At 41.0% G+C, this 12,564-nt stretch overlaps 1 protein-coding gene across 4 annotated transcripts in view; it reads left to right on the forward strand.

Annotated features, from left to right (window-relative positions):
• The first annotated feature begins 2,612 nt into the window (after positions 1-2,612).
• The window catches only part of AATF (apoptosis antagonizing transcription factor), a 216,266-nt gene continuing 206,314 nt past the window's right edge, over positions 2,613-12,564 (forward strand). For 3 of the 4 annotated variants that reach the window (XM_033921907.1, XM_033921908.1, XM_033921910.1), the window contains exons 1-4: positions 2,613-2,753; positions 6,459-6,647; positions 6,996-7,250; positions 8,289-8,426. In XM_033921907.1, the coding sequence (XP_033777798.1) occupies positions 2,669-2,753; positions 6,459-6,647; positions 6,996-7,250; positions 8,289-8,426 (667 nt within the window). In that variant the 5' untranslated portion in view covers positions 2,613-2,668. The remainder of the gene's footprint in view (positions 2,754-6,458; positions 6,648-6,995; positions 7,251-8,288; positions 8,427-12,564) is intronic. The other variant, XM_033921909.1, reaches the window with a different exon arrangement.

The raw sequence follows: 12,564 nt of genomic DNA on the forward strand, positions 1-12,564 counted from the left end.
ATTACTGGTACCTAAGTTTGATGGAGAATCACAGCTAATGGCTCCTATGGTCATCTCCACCCCTAACCATGCCCACTTTGACTTTAGGCATGTTTAAGGCCTTTCCAGTGCCTACTTTTTTTTGTATAAAAGAGCTTTTAATCAGTCGGTCAATTACCACACCAATTAAATCAATTAACCCCCCTTTTTACAAAACCATAGCGTGGTTTTTAGCACCAGCTGCGTTGCTAACAGCTCCTGGAATTCTTATGAGCATCAGAGCTGTTACCACCACAACCAATGCTAAAAACTGAGTTACGGTTTTGTAAAAGGGGGGAGGGTATGTAGGTGGTAGGATGCCTACTACCACCTACTACCATTATTTCTAGAATCTGGGCCAAAATGCCTTCCATAAAAAAATGTAATTTTCTTTACATTTTGAGGTTTTCTGCATTTTGACTCTCCAAAGAGAGAGAGAGAGAGAGAGAGATCTGGCTTTTTCAGATCACTGGGTTTGTATCTTTCATCACCTAATAACTTTTGAACAGTTGATCCAATTTGTCATTTGTGACAAGATATAAGAGATGATAGTAGCATCCAACACAGACATTTCAAATACTCTTAATACTCCTAACACCTATAATCCCTTCATTTTTTTTTCCTCTAAGAAAAAAGGCCAATTCAGATGAAATCTATGGATGGTTTTCATGGGTGCCAGCACTGTGAGTGCTTGAGCACCCCCAGTAATAAACAAACTCACTGTGTTCAGAAAGGGTAATTTATGTTTCATTTAGAACACCCGATCATTTTCAAAAGTTAATTTCTATATGATGACTTTGGAAATGCCTTTAGAAGAGCCTGGGGACTGGGATTCTGGGATGTGGGCAAGACTGAAGGCAGTTTGGTGTGGCATTGGTTGAGTTTGATTTGAAATTAATCTGAGATTGATAATAATAGATTTGAATTGTGAGATGTGTAGCTTTGCTCATCTCTAGTGAGGGTGGAGTTAGGCCAAGTTAGCATTACAGAATTTAGCGTTATCTATTGTACTTTATTTGATACATCCATATTATATTATGATTGCTTACTGTATTTAATTGTTGTGATTGGATTAAGATTGTTGTATTATTGGTTTTGTTATACACCACTTTGGGTTGTTGATTCAAGAAAGGCACTCTATAAGTAGCATAACAAAACAATCTCAGAAGGGATGTCAAAACACATCGTGAATCAGTGTCATCAAGCTTTTTAAAAATTGTATGGCTATTGGTTGATAGCAGTAACATAGACAGGATTGATTTTCCAGTATGGCCCATGCTGCCGATGAGTGGGTGTAACTTCAAAGTGAGAGAGGCATGACCCACCTAGACTCATCCATGACAATGTCCCAGTTTAAAGCAATCATTTTTAAAGTGTTTTTCTCTAGCTAGTGCCTCTCATTATTGGCAGATTCCAGCTCTTTATATGAACACAGCATTTCCAATTCTTAATGAAGTGTTTGTGAAAAGAAGTTCACATATCAAATGCTGTCATAACTGTGAACAAATTTCTGTACCAATGAGGGCATTCAAATATTTTAATAAAGATCAATAAAAGTAATTGTAGTCCATAAGATGTACTTGTTTACCATTCATTTATCACCTCCTGTTTCTCCACATTAATGCAGCCTGATGAGGTAATATTAAAGAAGCATAGTAACATGGCAAATGAAAGCGTATAATGAAGACCAAATAAGCCATCTTATTTGCCCACAGTAAGGTGGCTAGAGTTGACCTGTTCTGTGCAGGCTATGCTTTGTTTAGTGTTTGACCAGTCCTCCTTGCAGGACACATCCTTCTATGGGGACCCTCTGTGCTTATTCCATGCCTTTTTGAATTATGTCACGGTTATTATCCCTACCATCTCCACAGCTTATTTTAATTGATTAAGGGAATTTAGCTCTATATAGTTAGCCAGAAATGTATTATATTAGTCCAATAAAAAAGGCATCAAGTGCAACTTTTTTGTTAAAAATTATTTTCCAGCATAAACCTTAAAACAAGAAACTGTAGATGGAAATGTGCAAGGACAGGAATCTTTATTAAAAAACAACACAAAACCATATAAATTTGTAGTCCTTTAAAAATGGCTTTGATATACATGGCATGCGGACCCAACACGGTCCATGTTTCGGAGAAACACTCCTTCCTCAGGGGTCCGAGATGTTCAATGTATCACATGTAGAGAGTGATCCGGAACACACAAGTAGTAATATAGTTATCAAAATTTTCAAATCTGATGCGGAAAAATCTCCTTCTCAGCTGACGCATTAGGTGAGTCCGGCTGCCATATAGGGTCCGCATTCCATGTATATGAGAGCCATTTTTAAAGGATTACAAATTTATATGATTTTTTTTAAAATAAAGATTCCTGCGCTTGCACATTTCCATCTGCAGTTTCTTTCTTGTTTTTGGTGCTCCTTTTTTACTGCAGACTCGTTGGATTTTTCTTTGTTTTGCCAGCTTAAACCTTAACACATTTACTTGTAGCACAGTAGCTGTGCAACATACTCGGTAGGCATAGGTTTATAAAAGCACGGGTTATAAAATGACTGCCGAATACGCATGCTCCCTCCTAGCACTGCTAACCCGGACGTGACGCAATGACCTTGTAACGTCACTTAGCAAGCATTCCATGCTGGCGAGACAATATGGCAGCCTCCTTACGGCAGCAGCTGGAGAGTTTGTTGAATCCTTTACCGGCCTGTGCAGATCCCGAGGACGAGCCTGGCGATGGTGCGTGTGATCCGAGAAAGAGGGAGGGAAGGGGGGGGGGGAGCGAACCGCATATAGCTCCGAGGTATCTTTAGAGAAGTTATATTAAGCAATTATAAAAAATAGTAAATCTGTCTGCATACTGGAGGATCCCAATGTTTCGCAAACGAGAATCGGGACTTTCGTAAAATAAGGTCTGAAGTACCTTCCGCCCACTGCCAATAGTATCGCCCTATATAAAAACGATATAACTACTTATATCCGCTTGTTAATTCATGGAAGATTAAAAGAGATGAATTTCATATGTGGGGGATGCTGCCTTAAGGTCCTATTCCCTTGCAGCCCTGACGTGGACGCTGCTGTAGGAAGCACTTTTATTCGTATTAAAATTGGTTTAAATTTGAGTAAGACTAGTACTGTATAGCCCTTTTTTTCCTCCTCCTATTTATTACTTTTATAGCGCTACCAGGTGAACGCAGCGCTGTACATTCACCCTACTTTTGTGTGTGTGTTTTATTGGAGCCAGCTCTGTGGGTGCTTTAGCATCCCCGATATTAAGCAAACTTATTGACTGTGTGCAAGGAGAGAGAATTTCCATAGCACCTCCTAATCATTTTGAGAAAAGTTGGCTCCTATGTATATAAGAGGGGATGCTGAAAAATTCTCAGGCCAACATTTACCTAAATGCTGAACGTTATTTTGCTACTGTAGCTGAAACATAGAAACATGATGTCAGATAAAGGCCAAATGGCCCATCTAGTCTGCCCATCTGCAGTAACCATTATCTCTTTCTCTCTCCAAGAGATCCCACCTGCCTATCCCAGGCTTTCTTGAAATCAGACATAGTCTCTGTCTCCACCACCTCTTCTGGGAGGCTGTTCCATGCATCTACCACCCTTTCTGTAAAAAAGCATTTCCTTAGAGTACTCCGGAGCCTATTACCTCTTAACTTCATCCTATGCCCTCTCATTGCAGAGTTTCCTTTCAAATGAAAGAGACTCGACTCATTACGTGGGTATTTAAACGTCTCTATCATATCTCCCCTCTCCCGCCCTTCCTCCAAAGTATACAGATTGATATCTTTAAGTCTGTCCCCATACGCCTTACGATGAAGACCACATACCATTTTAGTAGCCTTCCTCTGGACTGACTCTATCCTTTTTATATCTTTTTGAAGGTGTGGCCTCCAGAATTGTACACAATATTCTAAATGAGGTCTCACCAGAGTCTTATACAGAGGCATCAATACCTCCTTTTTCCTACTAGCCATACAATGCAAACTAGCATCCTTTTAGCTTTCGCCGTCACCTTTTCAACCTGTTTGGCCATCTTAAGATCATCACATACAATCACACCTAAGCCCCGCTCTTCTGTCATGCACATAAGCTCTTCACCCCCTAATCTATACCGTAGTGTTATCTTATTTTGTTATGTGCCAATTTGCAAAACAAAATTCTTTGGTTTGACATCTTTTCAGATCATTAATTGAACCTTACCCACGTCATTCTCTTCTTGGTTGGGCAATTCCCACTGCAGCTCCTTGTGACTCTGGACAAGTCACTGAATACTTCATTTCCCAGTGACAAAATAAGTACCTGTTTAAAATATGTAAACTGTTTTGATTGTGACCACACAGAAAAAGCGGTATATCAAGTCCCATTCCTTTTACCCTTTATTTCTGAATCTATCCCCTTTCACCCTCATCCTATGCCCCTTTATTACAGAGCTTCCACTAACCCCAGTATTCAAAAAAAATTATGGAGTTAGTGGTGTCATAGTCAGCATTAGGGGTTTGTCCTTGAAAAAGCTGATATAGTGGATTAAATAACCCCTGGCCCACAGACTATTGTAAAGACAAGTGTTATTATATATTTATAGATGCAAATTGAGTTAATACTTAAAAGATAAAAAAAATAAGATTTGAGATTTGGAAGGACTAATGAAGAGGCTGACATGTAAAGCAATGAGAGTTTGTTTTGAACTCTGGTGCTGCTGAAGTCCTGATAAAGACCTATGAGTATATTGTAAACCCTGAAGTAAGAAATCTCTTTTGGAATTGTGACTGTTTGATTTGGGGGGAAAAATATATAGTAACTTTCTTAACATGTTACTTAGGTATTAAAACATCTCTATCATATCTCCCCTCTCCTGCCTTTTCTCCAAAGTATACATATTAAGATCTTTAAGTCTGTCTCTGTACGCTTTATACTGAAGGCTACCGACCATTTTGGTAGCCTTCCTCTGGACTGATTCCATCCTGTTTATATCTTTTTGAGGGTGTGGTCCATCCAGTCTGCCCAGGTTTTAAATATTTAAACAGAGCATTAAATCACAATGTTCACTGTAATAAAATTCAATATTGGTGCTCTCTAACAAAAACAAATATTTAGCAGTATTTCTGAAATGGCATAGTCCTGTATGTATTCAGTGTCTTATATTGCCATACCTTTTATCTAATTATTTAATGCAAAGCTTTATCTAAGTTTAAAAAATGCATAATTTTTTTTTCCTTTGAGAACAATATGATCTAGTTTTCATAGTAGGTTTAAATTCTTTGGCAGCATATACTGTGCTGCTCTTCAGTGTCTGAAGTTAGAAGCTACATTCCTCCCACATTAGTTGCTTATTTTAATATTCTAGTGCAGTCATACTACATATTTTTGCTTCCAGTGCAAAAAAATGTTATGGGGTAATTCTTTAAAGGATGCCTAACTTAGAGAATGATACGATGATGGAATTTGTCCCCGTCCCCTTGGATAACCGCGGGAAACCATCCCGTGTCTTTCTTTAGTGTCTATCTCAGTCCTTCTAATTCTTCAATGCAAGGCTTGAGAGTCGGTGTATCCATTCATACTCTTAATTCTTCCCTCCCTCTGTCCTTAAAGAATGACATGGGGATGGTTTCCCACAGTCATCTGCGGGGATGAACTAAAATTCTGAACACCAAGCACAAATTCTGCATCTGCAATTTTGTGCCAAGCTGTTGTTATAGAAAATTTGCATAAGTCTGCATTTTAGCACCTGATTTTAGTTGTGAGCACTTATGCTGTGTCAAAGGCTAGTGTAACTGATAGTATTCTATAACCTTAGTACAAGTGTTGGGGCGTGCTTCTGACCTTCCACACCTCCCTAGCAATTTGCACTAAGGCCCAGATTCTCGAACCGGTGCCAATTTTCTAGGCACCCATACCTCCATTAAACGCCATCCAAACAGTGTTTTTAACCAAGATTTGAGGCACATACCAGCACTTAGAAAATCAGAGGCCTAAAGCACTTATATAGACGCAATACCGGTGCCGAACACCTAAGTAAGCGTGGCCAACACCAGAAGTGACGTTAGGTGGCCTAAAGTGCCTATTGAGCTATTGAGGCAAAGATAGGTGTCGGAAATGTAGGCCCAGAAAACCCTGGCCTATATTTCTGGCATCTATCATTCACATTGGTGTGATTCTGAAACTAGTGCCTATGTGTGATTGACATACAATTGGTGCCAGTTATTGGTTAATACCTGTAACCTGTGCCCACAAGATTATAAAATTAGGAAATGTGTGATTAAACTGAAACTCGTAGCATTTTCCAGAATAAAGGGCCTAGCATGTGCCAACCTGGCATTCCTAAGGATTAAAGGTTACAGATTGGTACCTCAGATAGTGGCTTGGTTATGCATTCAACCTACATAACATCTTTGAGGATGGCAAAATCATGTCTGAAATCTTTCTTTTGTAGAAACCTTTGCTAGAGTTATTGATAAGTTTGACGAAGGTGGAAGTGATGATGATGCTCTGCAGGTTGGCAGCATACGGAAGCGTGCCGCCACCTGTCTGTCTGACAATGATGGGCGCTATTCTGGAAAAGCCACGACGCGAAAAGCTTTGAGTGAGGACTTTGGTGAGCCATTTCTGTTTGATGCATCAGGTGAGAAATGGGTTAAGTGGTTTTATGTGGATCTCCTCGATGATACTTTTTGAGACCCTTCAGTTGGACTTTTGTTTCCTGTTTTTCCTTTTATTTAGTGATCAGTTTCCCACTACTATATTACTTTTAATTACAGTGGAGCCCTTTTGTTGGCATTTTCCCAGGCTAACAGGTTACTGTAACAGTTGTATGCCAAAGCTGCGTTGTTGTCAGACTTCCCTTCTCCTGTAAGGATTTGAACCTATATCTCATGTGGCTACAGTACACAGTGCCAGCAGTGTGCATGGCAAGTGCTATAGGAAAATATTTTTTCAATACATAAGGTAGTTTTTTTCTAATTTTTCATAGATGAACAGGTAACTGAAGAAGAGGAAGACAGTATACAAGGGGACACTGATGATGATGAAAGCAATGAGGAGGAAAAGGAGGAAGAAGCAAATGACAGCCTAGAAAAGGACTCTGATGAAGCAGAATCTACAGATGAAGAAAGTGAAGACGTGACTGAGGAGCAAAAACATGCAGATGATGGAGAGCTCTTGACTTTCTCTAAAGAAAGTGGCATTCTGGAGGCTGAAAAAGGGCAGGCTGTCAAAAACCAAATAGGTTTGTATATGCAGTTTTAAAAGAATCCTTACATGCTTAACTTTATGTAACCTAGTTAGTTCTGATTTATATCCAAATTCAAGGAGAATTCATATTTGTTGAAATACTCTCTTGGGTAACATTAATTTGATCTGGATTTGATAAGGCTACGTAAAATGGTAGTGAAAATATTAGATGGGCTTGCAAATAATCAGTCAGAATGGTAGTTTCTTTAACCAAAAGGTTTTGCCAGGCAGGGAAGAGGAATGCCTCTTGAGTTATTGTCTTAAGAACTGCCCTTGAATTTGTTGTTAAACAAGGCTGTATTCCATAAGGCAAAATGAAATATGTCTACAGATGTGAGGTCACGAGAGCACAAAAAAACAACAACCAGTTTCTTAATGTGCAGTATTTTTTTATTTTTTTGAACATCTTCAGATGTCTTCAGAAAATTTTTAGAGAACAATAGAGATTTCATATCTGTGCCAGAGAAATGTTTATGATAGCCAAGTTCTGTAAAGTGCAAAATGATAGAATTTCTAAAGTGACTAGTGCCAGGCTCCTTGAGACATCAGTTGTTTTAGTTAGTTACTATGCTCAAATGCCAGTACAGTGACTCTAGATGTCCCTGCAAACACTTGCCAGAGGTTGCCATATTGCTGATTGGCACTAGTGACAAAACTGCTTGAAGGTCTTAGGACCAGCAGATGCCTGTTTTCTCTCAACAGTGTAAAGGATACAAAATCAGTAGAGACTAGTGGGTCCTTTTACAAAGGTGCGCTGCTGAGTAATGCATGTTAAATGCCAAGCTGCCCATTTTATCCCTCTTGGTGGCTTGGCACTTAACTTAAGCTGCTTGGCAGTGCTCCTTTGTAAAAGCCCACCTAATCAGAAACCATGAAAAGAAAAACTGTGAACATTTTCAAGCCTTTTCATAAAAGCCAAAAGTAAGAGGCAAAATCATTAACTTCCAAATATTTGTTTTGGTGGTAACCTGTCCTGAGTGGCTTTGTAAGGATGGGCTAAATATGAAAATTTTCTTTTTTCTCTCTGGTTAAGCATTGTGGGACCAGCTTCTGGAAGGACGGATAAAAATACAGAAAGCTCTTCTGTCAGCCAATCAACTGCCACAGCCAGATGATCTTCCAGCTTTTAAACAGAAAGGCGGAACTGAGTTTTCCAATGCACTGAAGAATAGTAAGAACCTATCCTTGAACTCTTTCACTTTAACTACCATTCTCTTGCATGTATGTGCTAAGTGCTCTCAGTTCATTGTTTGTTGTTTTATTTAAAGCTTCTATACCGCTACTAGTGACTGGGGAGTCAATTCAGAACGATTTACATAAACTTCCATAATGTGTTACAATACACGAGCTTCTGTAATGGTGTTACAATATGGAATTTGAGTGTTTCTGTGGTCGGTTTCTCTGTAATGATTTAGTACATAATTAGGCGGGGTCCTGTTGTTGTCCTCCACATATGTCCGTGGTGAGGGCAATTTTCAAAAGCCATTTACCTGGCTTTGTAGGCTGTCTGTGAAAAGAGCCCACTCCATGGAATGTAGGAATCAATAATGCTGGGGCATAGCCATGGGTGGGCTTGAACCCATCTGATTTTGGGCTCAGTCTCGCCTTTGTTGTAGCTGGTGGAGATCTCAAAGGCACGCCAACTGAAGATATCTGAGGACCCCCCCCCCCCCAACTTTCTTAAGCCAAGGTCAGCAGTGTTTCTGAGCTGCTGATACCAGCACCCCACAAATGCTCCGTTCATGCATGAGAACTGTGCGCAGGATGCTGGCATCAGTACCTCACGAATGCTGCCATGGAGTTTGGCTATGGAGAGCTCTGGGTGAGTGGGGGGGGGGGAAGGAGGAGGAAAACTGGATATGATGCACTTCTTATAGAAAATGTTTCCACATTGTGTGGAATTCCAAGTCTAGGGGGTATAGACAACTCCTGTCCCCAGTGCACCAGGTCTGGGTTTTTTGTTTTTGTTTTTTTAATCTTTATTCAGTTTTAACTCTTGCAACAAGTGTACAATATTCAATCAGATAATTCGTACAAATCACTTGACATTCTAACAATTATTGTCAAATGCATATAAAAAAGACCCCTCCCCCACCCATCCCATTCATCAGCAATAAACCCATTAAATCACATAACATACCTCCCCATGAGGTCTGGGTTTTTTTGAGAATATTTGAAATATACCATTTAAGTGGATCCATGAATCATATACATGCAGGCTTTGATTGATTATTCCTAGTGTCATGTACCTCAGCACTGCCTCTCATGCTCACTTGGGTAAACTATCGGAGAGTCCCATCAAGCATTATTCAAGCCCTGCTCAACTTGTGCCTATGCCCCTATGCTTGTATCTTGTATCCACCAACTGTTAATTTTAACATTTATTGTATTTCATCAAACATGTTTGATGATCTGATCACTCTTCTAGTAGGAAGTGAGGAATGTATGACAAGATAAACTGGGTACCAGTGAGCTTTGAGCTGAACTGTAGGGACAATAGGACTCCAAAACCAGAGTATCACAATTACTACAAATACACTTACAGACGCAAAACTAAAAATATCAGCGACAGGGCTAATAAACTAAACAATTTATTAAGAAATGTTTTTTAGCAAAACAGAAAAAGGAGAATGTACAATAAACACTACCTAAGATTCATTTTAGTTGCCAGTGCCCAGGGAAGCTCTAGCAGGTCTGTTCACAAATAGCACAGGATTCTAACACAAGTTTAGTCGACTGTTCTCCTTTTTCAGGAATAATATTTTTGGTGAACTCTGGGCTAGGTCTCTCTTGAGTTGATGATGCAGAACCAATCCTAACTCAGGGCACTGACTTCCTAACGAATAACATTGCATAACCTTAAAATACAGAATATTATAATTACAACTTCTGAGGGAAAGGCAGAGAGGCCCATATTCTGTAAACAGCGTCTATCGGTGCCTAAGTTAAGTGAAAAACGCCACTTGAAAATCATTTGATGTTTTAAAATGATTTTCAAGGTGCCTACTAGCGCCTAAAAAAAATGGTGCTGTAATCATGTCTCCGTAAGCGCTTTATGACACCTAACGCCAATGAGGGCATGGCTAAGTGGTGGTAGGCGCGATTCATGGCACAGGTGAGCGCTGGAAATGTAGGCCTTGAAAACCCTGGCCTACATTTCTGGCACCTACCTTTGCCAGAGTTATGGTTCTCTAAATGGGGCCGTTGCACGATTGACACGCGGTCGATGGGCACTTTTAAAGAGGTCAAAGACAATGGTGCCATTTAGAGAATCAGGGCCAGAATGCTTTTATTTTGCATTAATGGGCAAATTAAAGCCCTTTATTCCTGACTGATTCATAGGAGAGTCTGTCTGCTGCCAGGGATTGACGAGGTCAGGAGTAGAGAATGACATGGTTTGCCCGCAGCTACGGAGAAGTCAAAGCCTGACTTGCTGCAGACACAGGAACAAATCTTTTCACTACCCGCGAAAACAGTGGAAAGCTTTGTTCCTGCAGTTGGAAGCACCCCCCTCATTCCTTACCGCCATTAACCGTGGCGTCATGGTTCCTCTTAAGTTCCGGCGACCATGTTGTCATTGTCGTCATTGTCCTGTTCTTGATTCCTCCCCCTAGAGTGCAAAGCTGAGCCGACATGGCTCCCAGTTGGATCATCACTCTTCTCCTCCCCCCCAAGCTGTAATGAAAACCCAGTGTTTCTCAACACACAGCATGGGGTATTAGAGCCGCTTGTGGGGGTTACACGACAAGGCGTGGATCTCCTGCCCCTTCTTCCCCAATGTAGAGCTACTGTCATTTGCTTCTGCTGCAGGGGATCCCATTTGTAAACAGGCCTCCTCCGACCCAGAAAGCTTCCCTCTGATGACAGAGCTGACATTGGAGGGAAGCCTTCCGGGTCAGCCAGGGATCCTAGTTACCTTAACAGTTCTCCTTCCAGGGGGGTTGCTCTTTCCTGCCTTTAGCTGTACTTGTCATAGGGAAGGCTTGCAGGTCAGCCACGTGCAGCATACAAGAGCTGCTGCCCGCATTCCTCCAAAGAACAAGTGCGGCTGAAGGCAGGAAGGAGCAGCCCTGCTGGACATCCCTGAAGGGAGTGAGTGTGGCCCTGAAGGGAACAAGTAAGGTAGAGAGGGACTATGAATGTGGAACGAAGGAAGAAAGGAAAGGGGGAAAGGAGTACCTTGGGACATGGGAGGGGCACAAATTTGGGACAAAGGCTGGAAGGCAGAGAGAGGGGCATGAACTTGGGACACAGAAGAAAGGGAGGGAGCATGAATTTAGGACACAAGGGAGGAAGAAAGGGGGCACTAACATCAGACAAAGGGAGGGAGGGAATAGAAAGGGAGAATTGTTGGGCCTGAAAGGAGAAAAAGATGGTGTACATGGGGAAGCATAGAGGAGTGAGGTAGAGATGCATGGAAAAGAGAAGAATGAGAGGGAGAAATGTTGGATATGGTGGTGGAGAGGGAACAGAGGGACAGATTGCAAGGGGAATGTTGGATATAGTGATGGAGGGAGAGGTGTGGCATTGTGCTGAGAGCGGTGATAAAAGGAGAAATGTTGAGCATGGGGCTGGTGAGCAGTGGTGAAAAATGTTGCACATGATCTGGGGGATGAGAGAGGGGAAAATGGAGTTGACAGAGGGAGTGGGAGAGATGCACCCTGGATCTCTCTCTCTTTCCCCACTCCCTTTACACAGGGGGAGGAGATCATAGAATGGTGAGATGATGAAGGCAGGGAGATGAGCACAGGGGAAATACTAGAAAGGGGCATATAGGAGACGGAGAGAAAGGAGATGTTGAACATGGGGAACAACACAAACACAGAGATAGAAGATGGATGGTGAGCACTGAGAAAGAAGAAATGTCAAATAGTCAGGAGACCCTGGCAAGTGAATTGAAAGAAGACAAAAGAAAACAGAGACCAGCGCTTAAGACCAACATGATTTGAAGAATAAAATACACTCCTCCCTCCATATTTGCGGTGGTTAGGGGCAGGACATAGCCACGAATATGGAAAAAACGTAAATAACTTTTTATATGTTCGTGTTTTTTTTAAACAGCCACCGTTAATATATTGAAATCGCGAATAACAAACAAGTTGGGAAGCAGTGATTTTGAAAGCTGGAAAGTAGCGATTTTCAGGGTGAAAGCTGGGAAGCGCCAAATTTTTTATCGGTACAGCACTTTACTCATGATGTAATTTGGGGCAGGAATCAGCATGCGAAAAATCGAGAATAAGCGAATACAGAGGGAGGAGTGTAATGAGACAACAAAAGGTAGAGGAAAAAAATGTATTTTCTATTTTGTG

Source organism: Geotrypetes seraphini, chromosome 15 (genome assembly GCF_902459505.1).
Source record: "Geotrypetes seraphini chromosome 15, aGeoSer1.1, whole genome shotgun sequence".
NCBI lineage: Eukaryota > Metazoa > Chordata > Amphibia > Gymnophiona > Dermophiidae > Geotrypetes > Geotrypetes seraphini.